This window comes from Danio rerio, chromosome 1 (assembly GCF_052040795.2).
Source record: "Danio rerio strain M-AB ecotype USA chromosome 1, GRCz13ab, whole genome shotgun sequence".
NCBI classification, from domain to species: domain Eukaryota; kingdom Metazoa; phylum Chordata; class Actinopteri; order Cypriniformes; family Danionidae; genus Danio; species Danio rerio.
Genome location: NC_141021.1, coordinates 50,287,501 through 50,310,456, shown reverse-complemented (window position 1 = coordinate 50,310,456; position 22,956 = coordinate 50,287,501). Strand labels below are relative to the sequence as shown.

Genomic DNA, 22,956 nt, shown 5'->3' with positions numbered 1-22,956 from the left:
CTTACGGCTGAGCTTTTTTCTTCTTCTTTACCTGGAATTAGATTATTAACTTTAAAAAAAAAAAAAAATCTCTGAAAGAAAGCAAATGTTAGCAATGCTGAGTGTATGGAAGTGAAGTTGTGTGTCTCAAATAGCCTCTGGTTTCTAGGAAACTGTGATAGCTTTTCCAAAATAAACACCTTCTGCAGAGCAGCCGTCATGTAGCTGAAAACCGAAAGCGACTGCTTGCGGTGTTTTTGTGCGTAAGGCAGGATAATGTGTTTTGTGAGTAAAGTAAAGAATTTATCAGCATGCATGTTTCACTGTATACTTTAAACTGGGCCTATTTTACAAGATGCACAATCCCTGCAGGCACAGGACATCAACATGACGTCATATTGACGTTGTACCCCAACGTACCCCATTATCATGTTTGTAAATAAAAAGAGGGTTGATGTCAGAACCCAGAGGTCAGAACCCAATCAACCTCGCTTGATTTTTACGATGTTTTCAGATTTGACCACGTTCTCACCCTATTATTGATTTATTTATTTTATTTTTTAGCTTTTGATTTTGTCTTATCTGCGTTCTGAAATCGTTCTATATCAAACTCGAACCCCGCTGTCACCATCAACAGCGCTCTGCATCTCAAGTCCAAACCTAGAACTAGCACACTAAACCTAGCCCTCAATGGGGGATGTGCAAATCATACTAAAATGTACAACCCAGGCTCATTCTGAAAACGTAGTCATATAACTGCTTCTGGAGACCACGAAATATGCCCAGGAAGGTACGTATTTTTGCAGTTTTTGTTTTCACAAATCCACAAAAGGAGTAGGAGAGGGGATTCTTCAAGACGAAGATGGCTAAGGTAAGATGCTTTGGTTATTTATAGTGATTTAGGAATCGTCTGATTGGTGGATCGTGCATTAGCTAACGAGGATCAGCTGTTATCAATCATAAGCGCGTGCTCCTCTCGAAATTAGTTTATAAATAAACTTCACTAAATTACACTTTCAGTTTTGATCGTACAGATAAGATCAATACATTAATCGAATCTGTTAGGTGTCTAATTGTTATTGTGTGCACTCACAATGACAACAAACGTTTGTGCTTTTGCATATGCAGGAATAGTTAATCATTTACACACCCTCAAGCCATTCTTGGTGTACATTGTATAACCTTCTACTGTAAGAAAAACACAGTCACAGTAGTTTTAAATTAACACATATGCCGACATTGGGGTTAACACACATCTTATGAACCAGTTTGCAAGTGTTCATTGGAATGATGGATTTTGGAAATGCTAAATAAATGAACTATGTTTATAACAACGGACCTTGCGACCTTAGTTGGCCAACAATGGCTTTGGAAACTTTAGATCGATATGTTTTGTAAAACAATTTCAATTCAAGTTTGTTTGTAATGATTATGGTGAAAAGCAGTGGCAACGCAGTGGTGCAGTAGATACTGCTGTCGCCTCACAACAAGAAGGTTGCTGGTTCGAGCTTCGGCTGGGTCAGTTGGTGTTTCTATGTGGAGTTTGTATATTCTCCCTGCGTTCGCGTGGTGCTCCGGTTTCCCCCACGGACATGCGATACAGGTGAATTGGGTAGGCTAAATTGTCTGTAATGTATGAGTGTGAATGAGTGTGTATGGCTGTTTTCCAGAAATGGGTCGCAGCTGGATGGGCATCCACTGCGTAAAACATGTGCTAGATAAGTTGGCTGTGGCGACCCCGGATTAATAAAGGGACTAAGCCGAAAAGAAAATGAATGAATGAATTGTGAAAAGCAGCTTTACAAAAGGTACACATTACTGAATTGCAATCAAATTTGGTAATAACCAAAACTTTATTAACTAGAAACAAACACCTTTTAACAGTTAAAGTTATTATGTATAAGCATAGTTAACCTGCAGTTATATAGCATATAGGTGATGTTTACAGTGTGTGTGTACATGTTCAATGAAGTGTATTTGTATATTATTTGTGTAAAATATTTAACATTTTTTAAATTATAAACAAATCACTGACATTCAGCAGCTGCCGAATGAGCTTCTAGGTTGACCCCATGCTAATGTTAACAGTCATAATGTTTCTAAGTCAGAATAGTTTTTTTTTAAAAACAGTGTTTATTGTTAATTCACTTTCATATTTTTAATCAAAACATAAAAATATTACTTTTCTAAATGATAATATGAAAATTTTCAAGGGGAGTCAATTAGTTTCCAAAGCTGCATAGTGACTAGGATTAATCGCTTCAGTTAAGATTAGTTTAGTAAAAAATAGTATGTATTTTTATCACAAAAATATATAAATAAATAAAAGTCTGAAATAAAATTCCTGTCAATTTTCAAAGGCACTGATGCACCCAGTTTACACAGTCTTATCTGTCCATGTCAAAATGAGAGCTTCGAGAATGTGCCCGGAGCTGAATGTAAACCTGAATCCTCCTGTTCATGGTGCAGTGCACTTACCCAACATAAAACCCCAGAAAACAAATGTCAGGGCAAATGCCAGGATGCCAGAGGGTGTGACGACACCAAAAAAGACACAAGATTTTTCTTTTCACAGACTACACCATACAAGACATTAAATACAAAAGATACTTAATAACCAAATCAAACTAGTCTGCAATTACAATTAGCATCACCACTCTCTGATTTAAAAAATGAACAGATGGTTATAATCATAAGATGCCATCTATTTTAAAAAGAACAACTTGAGAAACCTTTCAAAAGCAAATGTAATATATTGTTATGAGACCTTATCAAGCTAATCAATCATCTTAAAATACCCACTCCTGCATTTAATGCTTTTCTACAAGTATGTTTCTAATAAAACGAATGGCGCATTAACTGAGAATAGCAGGTGACACATTAAGCAAGCTGTAATTTTCTTGTGGTATAAGATCTCTTATAAAAAGGTCATGCCGAGATAATGAAACAGACTGCAGCGTTAATTTACCCTAAAATAATCATTCTGCCATCGTTAACCATTCCTAAACCTATACCGACATCTTTCTTCAGTGAGAGGAGGCATGTTGCAGATTAATGATATTTTAATCTCAGTAAATGATAACTGGGTTTGAATTTGTGAGTGACTGTCTCTTTAAGAAATTGAGCTGATCTATCGCTACAGTATATTAATAGTCTGTTCTCAGATTATCTCATTGATTGCCACTATTGATTCAGCCTAATAGGTGCACATTATAAACAAGTTTGCTCGCAAGTGCCTAAAATTGAATGTCTTGAAGTGTGTGCTGAGCGACACACATGCATTCGGCGTGTTGCGATAGCAACAGTTTTATAATGTCATCATCAGTAAGATGACTCACACGAGCACTCTCAAGTACTAGAGAATGAAGAAATGCCTTCAGGGAATACAAGACTAAACTAAGAGACTATCCACTCCCAACAACTCTTATAATGTAAAACATCAAGACAGATTTTTGGAAGGATTTTTTTTTACGCATATGCTTGGAACATGCTTGATGCAAGTATGTAAACATTTCTAGTGCGTCATGTTTGAAAATGGATTCAAATTTAATTTAAAATGTAGGCCCATAGTCAGGTGGAGTTCGGGTGGTTCGAAAGACCCATCCCTTACTGACAAAGGTCCAGAATTTGTCCCATACACAAGTTCATTTGTCCAATTTTGACTGCTATGCCATAACTTGTAAAAAAAATACCTTTGACAATAGTTAGGCATGTGCCGATCAGGTTTTTTTTTTTTGCCCTCGAGTCAAAGTCATTTGATTTTGAGTATTTATCGATACTGAAACCCAATCTGATTGTCACGATACAGAATTGTAAACAGGAACAAAAACGGGTGTAGAATCCAAGTGCAGATTTTAATGATTATTGTGTAGTGAAAGTGACAAAAAAAAAAAAAATCAAAGTAACAAAGTAACAAACAAAACAAACAAACGAGAAACTCAAACAGATTAACTCGAACTAGACTTTAACAACTGAGACAAGATACAAGAGCAAGATCAGGAACACATACCAACAACGACGACACAACCAACTGACAATCAGAGGATGAATGACTGAATATATAGTCCAGGTAATCACGGAGAACGGAGACAGCTGTGGTTGTAAATCAGTGTAGATGACAGACCGGGTGTGTGTGCGAAAGAATGTATGGAAATGTAGTTCTAAAGCCACTGTAGTCCGCTGGGGGTTGCTGGCGAACTACAGTGGCATCTGGTGGACAAACACAGTCATGACACTGATACTTCTATAATACATTAAAAAAAATTGTAAAGAAGAGTGAAGAAACAGATCCAGGATGTTTCTTAATTTTTATTTTATTCACCTTATTAAAAAGTTCAACAGTTCAGTGTCTGGTATTACATTGTCACTCTCTTCCTTCGTGTGTTCATGTTCCTGGCTTGTTAGTGTTTTTTTTTTTTGTAAATAAATACATGTGTTTTTGATAATTCCAGTCATTTGTGATTTTTGAGTGAGGAACTGTGGTAATATGAGCATATTAAGATTATTAGCAGTATAACATTACAGTATTTAACACTTTAATTTGTCACAATTTATGCTATTGACTTCTGGGTTATTACCTGCCTATTATTAAGATATTAACTGTTTATTAGTAGTTGTGATCTTATTCTTCATCCTTAATCCTATGCATAACTTAAACAAACTTCTACCTTACTAATAATAAGCAGCCAATTGGTAAGTTACTGATCTTACCAATGGTTTGTTAATTGTGTGATTTAAGTAATGCGATTTAATTTAGAGCCACCAAACAAAATGTTTCAAGCTGGCATTCTCAATCCCTCACTAAAAAGTGGCTGACTTTAGTGTGTGTGTGTTGTACCTTCTTGGTGAGCTCGCTGGCCTCATTTATATAGCGATCCCTCTCTTTCTCCAGCTGGTAAATGATCTTTCTCTGTTTCTGGGCTTCGTCCCTGTAGTTTAGGATCTCGTGCTCCAGCGTCTTCTTGGACTGTTCATGGAGCTTCACAAGGGTCTGCTGTTTGTCTGTTTCATTCGCCGCCTTGATCATATTCTGGTGGAAACATGCACGCAAGAGGTTACGCAAAAGATCAGTCTATAAATATACTCATGACTCAAGGTTTTCAAAAAATAGATGATACATTTTTTTGTATGATGTATTGCTGTTCAGTAGATGAAAGAGTGATTCTCTATGGTAAGCCCAAATCAAAAGCGGTGTTTGTATGCCACAGTGTGTGCGTTTGTGAGACGCGGCGTCTCCTGCGCAATTAAATATGAATATCCTGTTATTTTCATACGCACAATAGCGATGCAATATTCAACACGTCAGCAGAAACATCATGAACCTTCACTGTTTTTTTCTGAAATCCATCTGTGCATCATAACAGCAGGGAAGCTGCGAGAGCTGTGAAACTGCAGAACCGCTGCAGAAAATTAAAGAAGCCCTGAGGATTTTAAAAATAATAACATTAAACCTTACAGACCTGCGCTAAAGCTGACCTCATATTTCAAGCAAAGTTTGTCCAGAACGGTTCATGAACAAATGTGGCAAACCAGCAGGTTTCAGAGGCTTTTAATGTCTGTGATTTATTTGGTTTGCAAATATATAGTTCAATTAATACAAACGAATAAACAAATATTTAGTTTACTATGGTTAATCATTAGTCCTTTTATTTAAAATATTAAATTAGTAATGATTTTCCCTGTACTGGGTTGTGACTGGAAAGTCAACCACTGTGTCTATTTAGGCTAAGTGCAAATAGCACACCTTGTTGGAATAAAGAGCGCTACCATCAGTGGTGTGAGTGGCGTAGTTCATAAAACGCATGGCAATATGTTTTGACGCGATTGATCAAGAAACCGGTTCGAATCCAGCGTCTGAAAAACACTTCTTTTTTTACCCATTACATATCAGATTTTGCCTACTTTTCATCATGAGGAAGACAAGTAGGAATCATTAATATGTGTGTATTAAGTCTCAGATTCATAGAACTGGATTAGAGAGGGGTTATAGCCAAATCATAAGCATTATAAGATTGTAGAAGTTATACATTAAAAATATCCTCAAATGTATATGTTTAGTACTGCTTCAGTGAACTGGAACAAGTATATTAAAAATCCGTTAATTTTCACTAGTTTTATTAGTATTTTTTTTTTTCAAAGTGTGCTTTTAAATGCTTTAAAAATTTGTTTAATCTTTGTATACTACAAATGTATGTACTGTATATAATTATTTTAAAATGCGGGCAATACTTTATGGATTTATTTTATTTAAAAATATTATATTAATCTTATTTTTTAATTGGTGTGGCCAGGTAGGGGGCCTACAAGACATTGTGTCCACGGGCCTCTGAATTCTCAACCCGGGCCTGTCCACTGGGTCAAACATATGCTGGAATAGTTGGAAAAGGAAACAATAAATTAATTAACCCAAGCACGTTGGTTTTGTTCTCCAGAATAATAAAAAAAAGGTTTATTATTTTTACTTATTTGATTTACTTATTATCTTATTTCCACAATTTTGTCAACTAACTAACTAACTAACTAACTAGCCAACAAACTAGCCAACTACTCTTTTAAATATGAAATATTATAATATATAATCATAACAAACTTGCAGAATAAAAAAAATATATATATATATATATATATATATATATATATATATATATATATATATATATATATATATATATATATATATATATATATATATATATATAAATATAATGTTTAACAGAGCAAGGACATTTTCACAGTATGTCTGATAATTTATTTTTTCTTCTTCTTCTGGAGAAAGTCTTATTTGTTTTATTTCAGCTAGAATAAAAGCATTTTTAATGTTTTTAAAATAATTTTAAGGTCAAAATTATTTGCCCCTTTACGCTATATTTTTTGATAGTCTACAGAACCATCCATCATTATACAGTTAACTTGTCTAATTACCCTAACCTGCCTAGTTAACCTAATTAACCATTAACCTAATTAAGCCTTTAAATGTCACTTTAAGCTTGATAGAAGTGTCTAGAAAAATATCTAGTCAAATATTATTTACTTTTATCATGGCAAAGATTAAATAAATCAGTTATTAGAAATGTGTTATTAAAACTATTATGTTTAGAAATGTGTAAAAAAAAAATTCTCTCCGTTAAACAGAAATCGGGGAATAAAAAAAAATAAACAGGGGGCATATAATTCAAGGGGGCTAATAATTCTGACCTCAACTGTATATATATATATATAAACTTCAACAAAATCAAACATAAAACATCAACTAAAACCCATTAAAATCTTAATTGCACAAAAATTGTGGGATAATTTCCAGGTTAATAACATCAGTTGTACATCACTCCACACAAACACACACACACACCTTATTCAGGATGTCCCTCTCCCGCACCAGTTCATCTATCGCCTTCTTGTCCGCATCAATCTGATTCTTTGAGGCCTCCATTTCTAAGAAAAACACAAAAGAATACTCACTATTTTTAAGATCTTCTACCAAAGCCAACACTAATTGTTACTTTTCTTTCTGAAAGGCTTCCACGCTAATAGGCTCGTTTTCATAAGCACTTTCAACAGTCTGTGAAGGACCGACGTAAAAATAATTACACAATTCAAAAAGCCCATTATACGGCTTGGCTGGCAGGAGAAAAGCAGGAACTGGGACAAAGCGAGAAACAGAAGCTGCGTTTTGGGGGTTTGCATGATTGGACATTGCAGGTCTGCGCTGTCATGTGAAATGGCCAATCCGTGTTTTATCCTGGGATGAACCCGGTCTCTTTCTGCTCCTGGGACGTCCAGCTCACTGACCCCGCTGTCACTGTCCATCTCATCAATCACCCAGCCAGGCCTGATCAACATGACAACATCCATCAGCGCTGAAACCCTGATTAAGATGACAAGCGGGGCCTGACTCCATCCATCAGGCCCTCTGTCTGAAGCGGCCAATCAGAGGCCCGGGATTCTCATTAATATGAGGGTTTCTGTATAAGTTACTGGCTTGATGACAGGTTCAGGTGTTTGTCAAACTGGGCCAGATTGGATTAAAGGCAGTTCGATAAATTAAAATGTGGAGTAAAGAGGTTTTGATGCCGCATCAATCTATTGGTAATGCATATATTGCACGTGTTTTTCAATTCCTGAGGTAATAATAGATGTGTTATATGATATGTTTGTAAGTGTATAACAGGACACCAGGGAAAACATGCTAGAGTCAGTGACAAAAAAAAAAAAAACATTAGCAAGATAACCTGCTCAATTTGATAGAGATATAAAAAACACGCAAACAGACACACACACTTCAACAGGTTTTAAAGGCAGCACAGTGGCTCAGTGGTTAGCACTGTCACCTCACAGCAAGAAGGTTGGTGGTTTGAGTTTCTGGCTAGGCCATTTGCCATTTCTGTGTGGAGTTTACATGTTCTCCCCGTGTCCATGTGGGTTTCCTACGCTGGGACTCGAACTAGCGACCCCTTGCCGTGAGGCAACTGTGCTAACCACTGAGCCACCGTGTCGCCCCATGATAATGTACTGTTTGTTATTAATATTTACTCTGATTTATTTAAATGAGTGGTTACTATTTTCATCAGTTATTTATATTACATAATGCTTATAAAAGCTATTTCTTTTATATAATATCTATTGTAAATATACATATTTTAAGTTATGTTTTATCCTTATATTGTTCATAATGTATTTTAAAAAGCAGAAAGCAATTTCCAGAACTTTATGAAACACTCATTCATTCATTTTCTTTTCAGCTTGGTCCCTTGTTCAATCAGTGGTCCCACAGCAGAATGAACCGCCAACATATCTAGCATATGTTATACGCAGCGGATACCCTTCCAGCCACAACCCATCACTGGGAAACATTATGAAACAACCACAATGAATGTTTACAATCACATATACTGGTCAAACAGATTTCTAGTCAACAACTCTTTCAAAGAAGTCCAAAGTATATGAACAGGTGTTGTGTTCCAACTGCTCTCAGACAAACCTCAGTGGATTACAGGCCAGATAGTCAATAAATGATGAGCATGATGGAAGTGTCTAGCTACAGTACACTGGCCCTGGGGTTTCTCTGAGCCCTGCTGTCTTTATGTGTGAAGGAAAGCCCGAGGTTAAGCACCAACACAGACCTCATCATTTAGCCAACGGTTTGATGCAAAGTGGCCAACTTTAAAGGAACACACTGCTTATTTTTTGCAAAAAGTCAATTTTACAAGATGGATTTCAACCTTTTTAATCCATTCAGCTGATCTCCAGGTCTGGCGGGAGCACTTTTAGCCTAGCTTAGCATAAAGAATTGAATTGGATTAGACCATTAGCATTTTGCTCAAAAAACAGTCTAGAAAGCTTGAATCTTCTGTAATAACATTGTGTATGATATTACGCAGCGCCTGAAAATAATCTCACTGTTAGATAACTAGGATTTGTATTACGCAAAAATGAAAAGATAGCTCTACATATCGACATAGAAAATAGCAACTTATCAATTTCCGGTTGATTATAGTATGCAATGTTACATAGGAGTTAAGCTTTAATTAGAAAAATAACTGAAACCCTCTTTTTTTTTTTTAGATGCTAATGGTCTAATACGATTCAATGATTTATGCTAAGCTCAGCTAAAAGTGCTCCCGCCAGACCCAAACATCGCCTGAATGGATTGAAAAATGGTAAAACTCAACTGTTTAACTCTAGGTGACTTGTAAACTGAACCTATATCCATAAAAAAGGTAGAGTGTTCATTTAAAGAGCAAGTCCCCTTAATGTGTGATGCCCTAACTAGACTGTCGGTTAACCATTACATATCTAGCTTATATCAGATTCTTGATGGTGAAACCATGCAGGAAGTCTCATGAGAAATATATCTACTCAAACTGACTAGACTGTTTCTGTTACATATCTACCAGACTCGTGGAAATGAAGCTATTGTGATATACTAGGGTGTCTCCTGAGAAACCTATCTTGAGATGCTCAGCTGAAGCTACAGACCACGAGCGTCATCAGAGTAATGGATGTCAGTGTTGGCGAGAGGTCACTGTAGTTGAAGGAAGAAAGAGGAGGTGAGCAGGTGTGGTGGACGCATGCAAGAGATGGATGACCAGAGAACAGATTTAGAACAACTGTCTGAGAATGAAATCCAGAGATATATGTTGGACTTTCAAGATACATGGATTTCAGCCACCATGAACAACGATTTTAATTATTTAATTAGGATAGTAAGGTTTGACTTTGCTTAGACAGTCTTGTCACTTAACAGAAATAATGTACAGTATACAATATAAAGTCATGGTGCAGTGGAAAAGGAATTAATATTGTGTTTGCCTCCCATGAGATTGGACGACTGCATCCATACATCTCTGCAATGACTCAAATAACTTAATAAAGTCATCTGGAATGGCAAAGAAAGCGTTCTTGCAGGACTCCCGGAGTTCATCAAGATTCTTTGGATTCATCTTCAATGCCTCCTCCTTCATCTTACCCCAGACATGTTCAATAATGTTCATATCTGGTGACTGAGCTGGCCAATTCTGGAGTACCCTGACCTCCTTTGCTTTGAGGAACTTTGATGTGGAGGCTGAAGTATGAGAAGGAGCATTATCCTGCTGAAGAATTTGCCCTCTCCTGTGCTTTGTAATGTAATGGGCAGCACAAATGTCTTAATACCTCAGCTTAAAATTGCTAGTGGTGCCCCTGTTCTATACACAAAGCTTTTAGAAGAGACACCCCATTTTTAGGGTCACGGTCCACAGATTTACAGCAAAATCCTCTCATGATCCTGTGAACATTTGTTTTTGGGACTGGTTTTTATTGATCATTCCATTTTGTGCCATTTGTTTCACCGTTTTATTGTTTCATTATATCACCCCGTACGGCCTTACAAAGCGCAAATAAACAGTCCGTTTTACGCCTGCAGATAAGCACACTGAGCTCTGAACATGAATCAGACACACAGACTGAGGTCACTTCATCACCCTGGAGTCCACTGCTGTGTGTGACTAGAAAATATTTGTAAAGGTGGAAAATGTAGGTATTAATTTGCAGGTTTGACATGAGCTACTGTGTTTGCATGACCAAAAGATTCACAGTGCAAGCATCGTTTAAGTGTAATCTACTTTTCTACAACCTAATGTAACCTAGCGGTCCTTTAAGCAGTGGAAAACTGATGAAACAAAATTGAAAAAAAATAAAATAGTATAAATAATAAAATAAAATAACTAAATAAAATAATAAAATAAAATAAATAATAAAATATTGAAATAAAATATTGACATAATATGTGGGTAGCACGTGGGTAGCACGTTCGCCTTACAGCAAGAAGGTCGCTGGGTCGCTGGTTCAATCCTCGGCTCAGTTGGCATTTCTGTGTGGAGTTTGCATGTTCTCCCAGCGTTTGTGTGGGTTTTCCTCCGGGTGCTCTGGTTTCCCCCACAGTCCAAAGACATGCAGCACAGGTGAATTGGGTAGGCTAAATTGTCCATAGTGTGTGTGTGTGTGTGTGTATGTGTGGATGTTTTCCAGAGATGGGGTGTGGCTGGAAGGGCATCCGCTGCGTAAAAACGTGCTGGATAAGTTGGCGGTTCATTCCGCTGTGGCGACCCCAGATTAATAAAGGGACTAAGCCGACAAGAAAATGAATGAATTAATAAAATAATACAATAAAACCAAATAAAATTAAATAAAATAATAATACAATAAAATAAATAATACAATAAAATAATAAAATAAATAAAATAATAAAATAAATAATAAAAAATAAAATAATAAAATTGAATATTTTCAATTAAATAAAAAATAAAATAAACTAAATTAAATGTAAAATATATTAATATTTTAATATTTTTAAATATATTTATTCGATTATATTTTAATTAAATGAAATATAACAAGTACAGTAATTTAAGTAAGGTACTGAATAGTTAGTCCAGCAAAGACTAAGTTTTTTGCCATAATTTCTTTGGCGACAGGTATATTGAAGCTATATTCAGCTAAATATATTTAAGTTCAAAGCAGTCAACACATTACCACAGCATTAAATGCTGTTAATTTAATTAGCAATATTCTATCATTAAATACCTTTGCATATTTTCATAATTATCGTATGAATTAATTAGCAGCATGAATAACACATCACTTGCAAATATACAGTTTATATTTTGGCAGATCACTCTGCTGTGGCGACCCTTGATACAGAAGAAAATAAGCAGAAGGAAAGTGAGTGAGTGAGTGAGTGAGTGAGTGAGTTTAAATTTAATTTCAGGCAATTTTATTTTACAGTTTTAGATCATTTTTGTTCTACTTTGCACATCTCAACATTACAATCAGCCAATCAGAATTAAGTGATTAGTTTACCCTGTTCATTTTAGGTTTACGGTTATGCTTATGTACTTCTACATGATTGTTATCCAGCTATTATTCCCCTATGATTTTGGGAATAATTTACAGTTATGGTTGGGTTGGAATAGGGAATAAGTATGGATTTCATTATCTAACAAAAATGATGTTCCAGAATCAGCATATATGTTAATCCAGTATCGCATCGTAAGCGTAATAAGCGTTATTTCACTTAATGTTGGCATTTTTTTTCTAAAACATTACTTTTTTTTTTTTTGCTTTTTTTAGAAAATGATCCTTAATTTAAACATTTTTAGATATTTATTTAGATATTTTTAGATATTATTAAGTAAAAAAAAAGAAAAGAAAAGAAAGAAATATAAAGATGTTAAATATTCCCACTGAAACCACTGATGCCAAAGAGTGCAGTATTAAACAGTTTTTTTTTTATTTAATTACTTTGTTACATGCTACTAGTGATCTTTATTTTTTCTGAAAGAGTGCATTTTCAAGTCTTATTTTGTTAAGTTTTTTTTTTTTTTTTCAAGTTGTCACCCTAATTGGAATGGTAATTGCTTTATGTGCCAAAAAAATTGTTTTTACAAAAATAAATAAATAAACCAACTATCTGATACAGTAGTTACACATTTCACAATAAACTGCCTATTAAAACGGCCTTGTAGTTAGCTTTAAACAGCTTTTTCAAAAAGCTTGAATGTGGCACTACTTTAAATAATGAGAAATGTGTGCCTAGTTAACCACATGTTAGAACATATGCCATTAGCTAACAAATAAGAAGAAGAAAAATACCAAAGGGGCGGCATGGTGGCTCAGTGGCTAGCACTGTTGCCTCACAGCAAGAAGGTTGCTGATTCGAGTCCCGGCTGAGCCAGTTGGCATTTCTATTTGGAGTTTGCATGTTCTCCCCGTGTTGGCATGAGTTTCCTCTGGGTGCTCCGGTTTCCCCCACAGTCAAAAGACATGATATAAGTGAATTAAAGTTTAGAGTCTGAGCCAGCTGATATTTGCTGCCACTATCTTCGGGTCGGGCCGGGCCATAATCAAATATTTGTGTGTGTGTGTGTGTGTGTGTGTGTGTGTGTGTGTTCTGACATTAATTAATTAGCCCAATAGTTTGAAGAGCTATGCCTTAATTTTAAATGTTATTCAAATATTTTAGCAAAGTCGGCCAAAGCAACATTTGTGGGTCTACAAAGTAGCACAATTCACATCGCGTGTCATGCAAAGCAACGCTCTAGCTCCTGCAACAGCATCTCCTCTTCTTGTACACATTCACATCGTACACACAATCAGATGTGAGGCAGCGCATATATAGCACAGAAACAGTGCATATAAATCAGTGGATCTGATCGATGCATTCATTGGGTGAAATTGCTACTTTTTACTGTCATTCTATGTGTTTTGGTCATATATCAATGCACTGTCACTTTAATCAGCAGCAAAAATAAACTAGTTAGTAAACTAATATGCCGCCTTCGGTGTCCTCTTGTTACCAGTGTTGGGGAAAGTTACTTTAGAAAGTAATGCATTATAATATTGAGTTACTCTCCAAAAAAGTGTTTTACTTAGTTACTTTTTATGGAAAGTAATGCACCATATTACTTTTGAGCTACTTTTGAGCTACTTTTTCTTAACTGGTTAAAGTTTGATCTCTTTCAGAATTTGCTCAGAATCGTACTACTTTATATTACAAAACGTAGACGCTTCTACAGTAGACAGTGGCTGCATCTCCTCAACAATAAAAGCAATAACCTTTTATTTGAGTAAATTTTTTTTTTTTACCTGGAGAACGTGAACGTGAACTTGAGTTGGGGTGTGGGTGTAGTGCTTTGCTTTCAGTTTTGTTTTTCTATTCATTGTCATGTTTCTTACAGTTGTCAAGAGTTTTACTTACACATAATCTACACCAAACAACAATCGACTTCTTTTCTTTGATGAGTTTAAAATGACAAGAATCTATTGCAAAAATCGAAGTCTCCGGCCTGCCATTTTTTCTATTTTTGACTGTCTGAAGTGATGATGCGCGATTTGTAAATGAATTGTGTGTTTTAACCTGATCTTTTAAGTGAACCAGTCAAAGTTGAATGGAGTTGTCGTGAAGCGGTTTGCGTCTGTAGTACTAACATACCAGACAACCCCTTTGACTCGAAATAAACCAATATCTTGAGTTATTCAGTTACTAAAACAATACACTGACTCATCTGCTGTGAAAAAAGAGACCTAATGATGATGATGATGAGTGCAAGTCGACAGTTTGTTCCCTCGCAGCACACTATCACATTGAGTGTGTGATTCAATCTAACTAAGTTCATCTTTATTCTGCAATATATTATGTAAAAGTCAATTAAGCATGGTAAAAAAGTCATTTGCATTACCTTTTTTTAAAAAGTAACTCAAATAATATTCCATTTTTTAAAGGTAATTCATTACTCTTTATTTAGGAAAAGTAATATTATTACGTAACCCATGTTAATTATAACGAGTTACCCCCAACACTGTTTGTTGTGATCCATTCTGAATAAACAAACAATGAAGTTTACATGCTTCGTCTTTGTTGTGTTATTTATTAAGATATTTCTAAACTAATTTCTGTAGTTCAAACAATTCAGAATTGTAGTTGAGAACGACTGATAAATAAGGGACTAAGCTGAAGGAAAATGAATGAATGAATAATAACCAAAGAGAATATCAAATGACATAGTCTAATTTCAATAGAAAGAGAGAAATACAGTACATACATGATAAGTCAGTTTTGTATAAAAAGACACAAGCTAAAGCTAAGAGGCAAACTGTAGAAAGTACTATTTATCTTTCCAAAACCCTGCAATCTAGGTATTCAAATCAGCGGGGAAGAACAGCAGAAGGACAGGACAGTATGTGCCTGCAGAAATGAAAAATCAGAGACGTGTAGAGGACAGTAAAGGGGTCGAATGAAAAGAAAAAAAGAGTACAAATTAAATTAGATGTATTCATTGTTTGAACGTAATTACTCTCAGCTCTATCTCCCCTCGAAACGTATTACCTGTGTTTATAAAGAAAAGAAAAGAAAGAAAGAGAAATGAGGGCTTTTGAGAAGATGGGGATTAGAAAAAGTCTTCACTGAAGTCCTCTTGAGGTTTTTTTTCCTCAAAAACGCATCTTAATTTAGATTTGCATGTCAGTTTTTATATCTCTTTGTCCGAGCCACACAAGGGCTCCAATCAAAGCTGTAAAAAATAATAGACTAGTGTACTGAATTGGTGCTGGATTTCCTTTGAAACACTTTTCATGGTAATATAGCAAAAATTACAATAAAATACTTAAAGCACAGTGTAAAAAGAAATATGTTAATTAGCAGTTTCTGTATTTTGTGATTCACAAGTGTTTTCTATTTATTTACGGTTGTGGATTGCATGATGGGAGCTTTAGTTCTGCTCTGTCAACTTCAGTTATTTAAAATTCAACTCTACAGTTTAATGTAAAAAGTGACTTTTACTGACATTTTAGTAATTTGAAATAATTTAATGTACAAGAAATAATTTATAGATAAATACATCTGTAAAATGAAAAAAAGTACAGCTTATTATAAGTAGTTTATTATGTTTGTATACTGTAATATACACAACTCAGGCTCATTATGGATATGTACACCTATATCCAATTCTGGAGATCATGAAATATGTCCTAGGAGGTATGTTTTTTTTTTTGTTTTTTCAGTATTTGTTTTCACAAATTCACCAGAGGCTGCAGTGTACACTTTTTCAGATCTCAAATTTCTCTTGTGAGTGCCTGCTTTTCTCGAGTATATCCACAAGAGGCCACTGTCGACTGACTGACTGATCGACTGACCGACCCCACCCACCCCCTTCGCTAAACCCAACCGATAGTGTTTTCAAAGGCACTGATTAACCCGATCACCCCCTTCCCTAAACCCACCGGTAGTACTTTAAAAAGCAATCAAAAAAAAAAAAAAAAAAACTCATTGCCACCTGATTTTTACCACGCTTTCAGCTCTTACCATGTTTTAACTGTGTTATTAACTTGTTTATTTTATTTTTTGCCTTTCATTTTTGTTTTACCTGCTCTCTGGAACAGTTTTTCAACGGACTTAAACTCCGTTGTCGCAGTCAACTCCTTTCTGCATCTCGAGTCCGCCGGCGTTCGCGGCAAGCCACTGGGCAATCGGGTAACAGTTTACTGGTAGCAGTAAAGCTGTCCACACAGAGGTTAGCGGTGAGTGCAAAAAGAAACAGCTGTTGGCGACGTTATACCGCCCCATATGGTTTGTTTTAAAGATGAAATGCAATTTTTTAGGATGATATGTATTTCCGGCAACATATTTGGCGCTCTCTAGAAATATTTTTGAGGTTACGTTTTCACAATGAGCCTGTGTTAAATTTACAACACAAAACCAGACAATTTATAACTTCAACTAATAAAAATGTTAATAAAAGTCACTTCTTTAATTTTTTCAAGTATAGAAGTTGTTGGAACATAGATCAAGATCCCATAATGCAATTCAGAAGCATAAATAAAATGAGTAAATATAAAAATATGAATCACAAACTACAAAAACCTGCAAATTTTGTGGATAATTTTACAGTGTAGATGTGAACCAGCATTTATTTTTAAACCATACTGCATTTTAGCTTCAAAAAATAATTTTGTTCTTTTTAGTCACTATTACTTGACATATTTATCATATTTATGATCATGTGTTAATGTATTTGTATTAGTGGTGTCAAACTGAAAACGTAAATTGTTTTTAATAATAATAATAATAATAATAACAACAATAATAATAATAATAATAATAATAATAATAATAATAGGCGTGGCAGTGACGCAGTAGGTAGTGCTGTTGCCTCACAGCAAGAAAGTCGCTGGGTCGCTGGTTTGAATCTTGGCTCAGTTGCCGTTTCTGTGTGGAGTTTGAATGTTCTCACTGCGTTCGCGTGGGTTTCCACCGGGTGCTTCGGTTTCCCCCAAAGTCCAAAGACATGCAGTACAGGTGAATTGAATAAGCTAAATTGTCCGTGTGTTTATATATGTGTGTGTGGATGTGGATGCGTAAAAACGCGCTGGGTAAGTTGGCGGTTCATTCCGCTATGGTGACCCCGGATTAATAAAGGGACTAAGCCGGCAAGAAAATGAATGAATGAATGAATAATAACAATAATAATAAGTATGCTTATATTTACATGTGTGTGCTGGGCTCACTGTTTTTCATATTTATGCAAATACAAACATACTGTAGATATATGAGAAAATGTATATTTCTATTTAAATTTAAAAATGAAACATTTACATCTTATACAAATTATACATAAAAATCTCACACTTGTGAATGTATTCTCCTTACAGAATTGTTATATTTAAAAAAGATGAAGCAGATATTGCAGTATAAAATTATTGGTTAGACAGTGGCAGTGTTTTGCTTTTAATGCACGTAATGTTAGCATAACTAACAACAATCTTGGGAGCTGACTGAACTGTCTGCAGAATAAAAAGATTGCCAGTATGCGATTCATGTATTTGATTTGGCGTGCTTAACATGCAACGCACTAATGACTTGCACTGACATTCAAAATCAAGCTTCAACATAACACCACATGACAATTGTAAAGGGCAACACATACAACAACCCACCTTCCATTAATTATTATGAATTCAGCAAAATGTTGCATAGTAATAAGTGATGACCGGCTTTATGGCTTACTGAAATTCTAGTCATATATACAGCCACATGAAATCTGTGCACACAGAAATCAACAACTTAGGCTTGTTATGAAAATGTACTCCTATATACATATTTGGAGAGCATCAAATTCATCCCAGGAGCTACTTTTTAGTTTTTTCATGAATCCACCCATTTTGAGATCTCAAATTTCTCTCGTGAGTGCCATTCATGCCTTCTGTTCCTGTGTAAATCCACCAGAGGCTGCTGTCAACTGACTGACTGACTGACCCACTCTCCTCCTTCCCTAAACCCAACCAATAGTGTTTTCAAAAGCACAGATTGACCCGCCCATCCCCTTCTCTAAACCCAACCTACAATTTTAAAAAGCAATCCAGAAAAAGAAAAGCCCTTGCCTGATTTTTACCACATTTTCAGATTTTACCACACTCTCACTCTGTTATTTACTTTATATTTACTTTTTTTTATTTACTTTTTGTTTATTTTGTTTTTTGGCTTCTGTTTTTGTCTAACCGGCTTCCTGGAACCGTTCTTGAACCCTGTCGTCGGAGTCACACTCCTCTCTGCATCTCATGTCTGCCGACCTATGAAGCGAGCTGCTGGACAAACTAGTAACAGCAGGAAAGCTGTCCATACGGAGGTCAGCTGCTTCTGGCTACACAATTCGAGATCTCCAGAATATAGGGCTACGTTTTCAGAATGAGCCTATGTTGGAAATCCACAGATTTTTAGCCCATCATTGAGTCTATTTACGTACTTATGTCTTAATTTATAATTTTTTCAGTAATTTTGCTAAATAATGTTTATAAGATTTATTTACTATACATATTGTAAAAGAATAGTTTCTTGCTTTTAGTAGATATATTATATGAGAAACTTGCTTTGTTTACCAAACAAGTGGATCTAATAGGATTTGCATTTAAAACCTTGAATAAAAGTTTTTTTTTTTAATGTTTTAGGATTTTCTCAAAATATTCTGCATAAATCTGTAGATTTTTCTGCGCAGAAATAGCAAAAAAAAATGTCATATAAAGGTCATTTTCTACCCATTCTATGAACAAACACACATGTTAAATCAGAGATGGAGTATTTTCTGTACAGTAAGTATGCAAAGCCTTGAACAACACTGCAGTAAGTACATTTATTAATACATTTTGTAACTTTAGTAAGGCACTGCAGTTTGTGTCTTTTGCACTCCTTAATTAAAGCTTTGAGAATGCTTTAATCTCTCTTGATATGCTCAGCCGGTCTCTCAGACACATACATGCATCTAAACACGCAAGTTTCATGCACAAACACACAATTATACTAGGCGCAGCATTGTATTAGATTTCAGCAAATATGAACAAAACACCTCCACCTTCCAAAGAGAAACAGTCACCCACGGGCGTTGAGTCCTCCGCTTCAGAACTGGCCACTACTGAGAATGATGCTTGGCTGCCCCATACTGGTAATGCATTTCCTGATTAATAGAATTTCCCTGAGTAGAATTTCAAATTTAACCACAGCTAGTCATGGCATTCTGTTTTCTGGGACGCGCATTTCTAAAGGCCACATCTGTACAGTCGCAGGCCTTAAACACACCGTCACCTTGGAATTATAAGGTTTTTTTATGAGATTGAGCTTCAAAGTTTTTGCATTCCATAGCAAACAGTATGTGTGTAACATTTGTTTTTTTAAATAAAATGTCTTAAATGTAAACAACTTTAAAAAAAAAAAAAAACATCCCATAATGTAAATAAGTTGTCATGTAATAAGAATATTTCAATAACTCAATTTTGACAAAAAAGTTAGATAGAACCTAATAATTCTAAATGTGACTATAGTGGATGCACAGATTTTGATATCAATGCTAAAACAATATAATGTGCAGCCCTAAACAGACGCATTTGATATATGCATTTACAGGCTTTTATCGGGAAATAGCACACGCTAGATTGTCAGAACTGACCAATCAGAATGAAATGAAATACTGTGGGATGAAAGATTTGACTATAGCAGCATAAAGGTTGTGTAATATATAACGTAACATAATATATAATGTAAAATTATAACATAATCAGCGCTTGACATTAACACCCGACAACCCGCCAAATGCTTATAGATTTCACCTGTGGCTGGTTAGTGAGACACCCTTACTAGCCTCTTTGGCTGGTTGAAAAGAATTTTTAAATTGCCAATGTGGCCTTGTCACTAAAGATTAGAATTATAGTTTAAGACCGTTTGTCAATATGCGCGCAAATGTGATCTTAGAATCGAGAAGCAGCATGACTGATAAGTGTTCGCGCGAGCAAAATAAAGCAGGTGAATACCGAATGAGAGAATGATCATGTGCATGGAGTTCCTTGCTCACCAATGACAGTGTCGTGCGCACAGCTGATTTGATCAGCGCGAGTGCTTAAAAGCTCCCTTGTCCCGTTCCATGGCTGGAAACGCAACTGGTATGTTCTCTTTGAAATAGACTGAAAAAAGCAGTGCTTCTGCTGGCAAGAGCTTGAGATTTTTTGTAGGCAGCAACGGTTGCCGTTTCCGCTTTAACCATTCTTTGAACGCATTATTAATATGCTTAACATTAACATAATGTTTTGCTTAATGTGGTTTAATTATCATCCTTTACAATAACATTGCTCTAGGAGATTAACTATTCTATTTATCTAAAGTTAACTGATGATCTGCAAGCTTCAGCCTGGACAGGACACTGAGTGTAGTTTTAGTTATGTGAGAATAATTTTATTATTTGTTTTTTAAGAACATTTGTGTTTTTACACATTATTTAAAATTTGTGGCAGGGAAATAATTAGTTTGGTGTGGCCAGAGAAAAAAAAAAGTAAATCCTTAGTGTTGAGTCCTAAAAAGTGAATATAAAATGTGAAATGTGAAATAAAACTAATTGCAATGCGACACTGAAAACCCATTGGCTCATGTTCATTGAGCAAGCTAACAACACACAAAAAAAACTTAAATTAATGAGGAGGCATAAAGACATAACACAGTATCTATATCAAGTAATTTAGCATGCCAAAGTCAAATTCATGCATATTAAATATATTTTCCCAATAACAAAATTGTGGCTAGTGAAAATGGCGAGGGGCTAGTAACGTTGGAAAACTACTAGCCACTGTGGCTGGTGATCAAGCCCTGGACATAATATATGTTCATACCAGAAACCCCCTTTGACTCGAAATAAACCAATACCTTGAGTTATTCAGTTACTAAAACAGTACACTGACTGAAAAAAGAGACCTTATATATGTGTATAATATATATTCATGTATAGTTATCTATATAAAATGTAAAAAAACAAACATTTTACTACATTGACATTTCATATTTATACAGCTTAAAATAAAACATTTATGGCATGAGTTCAGTTAGGTTTAACAGTGTGTGTGTGTGTGTGTGTGTGTGTGTGTGTGTGTGTGTGTGTGTGTGTGTGTGTGTGTGTGTGTGTGTGTGTGTGTGTGTGTGTGTGTGTGTGTGTGTGTGTGCATTCTTGCCTCTCTCTAGTCCAGTGATTTGATTCTTGAGTGTTTCTCTCTGATTCTCCACCTCTGCTTTCTGCTCCTCCATCTGTCTGAGTCTCCTCTGCGCCCCCTCTCTCAGTCTGGTAAGTTTAGTGATCTCCTGTTTCAGCTGAGTTACTTCCTCTTCCTTCATCTGAAGCACACAACACATGAGTCATTTATGCGTGTGTGTGTGTGTGTGTGTGTGAGTGTGTATATATACAATTGAAGCCCACACTAGTCACATTTAGTCAAGTAAAACCTAAACACATCACAATTCAAATCTATACATTACTGTTCAAAACAATTTTTAAAATTATTATTATTATTATTATACAGAAGAAAAAATTATTAAAACATGAATGTGCCAAGATAATATTATACTTTAATTCTTTTTTTAAATGCAATATATTCCTGTGATGCAAAGCAGATTTTTCAGGATCATTATTCAAGTTTTTATTGTGACATGATACTTCAAATATGTTGATTCTGTGCTTTTTTCACATTTATTATAATTATCAGTGTTGAAACTTGAATACTTTTTAAATTACATTACAGTTTTTCACAGTGGCTTTGGTGCATTTCTCACAACACTATTTACATTTGCACAACAGTTAATGCATTTCTCAAAACAATTAGTCATTTGTGCACATCATAAGAGCAGTTTCACATTCCTTCCAACAAATTGCAGCTTTTGGACATGCATCAATTGCTTTCATACTCTCTGCTGTTTTATGACATTATCATTTGCTTATGTCATGTCAGTCAAAATAAACTAAACGTATGAATCCTGAATAGCCATTTCATTTCAAACTAATAGTCCTCATTTCATTACTTGAGTCATTACATACACAAATGTTGAACTAGTTGTCAAAATGTCAAGCAAATTATATTTAACAAAAAAAATATTTTTTTTTTCCTGAAAATATCTTCTAAATTGAAGAATTTCATAAATGAATTACAGACCTGTATGTTGTAGATTCAGTTCCAATTTGTACTGCAATATTATTAACAGTTGTGCACAGCTCTTCTCCAAGGAATTTTATGTTTGTTGTAAATAAAGGTGTATTTATTCTTTTGCACAATGCTGTGAATAAATTAGAATTGCAAAGAGCAAATGCAGTAACAACTGTAAACATACATATTCAGTTTCTTGTACTCAGATAGCCCACTAAATGCAGTGATGTCTAACTTTAGTTTTCAAATGACTGTGCAAATAGTATATAGTGCTGTCTTGAGCATTTTCAGGACGTGTCACCAAAATCTGACTTTTTTGCATTGGAAAAAATTGGAGTAAACTGTCATAATGAAAACATGACAAGCTATTTGACTATCTTGTTCATTAACAATGTTGTTAAGACTTTTCATCTTGATGACACTGACACTTTGTTTGACATGAATACTTGCTTTTGAGGAATGAGCTATCCATTTTGAGCAAGTGACACGCTTTTGCAGGTT

General features: G+C 35.1%; 1 protein-coding gene across 1 annotated transcript in view; it reads right to left on the bottom strand.

Annotated features, from left to right (window-relative positions):
- Window positions 1-22,956, bottom strand: part of cfap58 (cilia and flagella associated protein 58) — a gene marked incomplete at its 3' end in the record, with an annotated part of 145,647 nt that overhangs the window by 104,947 nt on the left and 17,744 nt on the right. Inside the window, 3 exon segments of the mRNA NM_001077556.4 lie at window positions 4,817-5,008; window positions 7,328-7,410; window positions 21,493-21,652. Of these exon segments, the coding sequence (NP_001071024.4) occupies window positions 4,817-5,008; window positions 7,328-7,410; window positions 21,493-21,652 (435 nt within the window).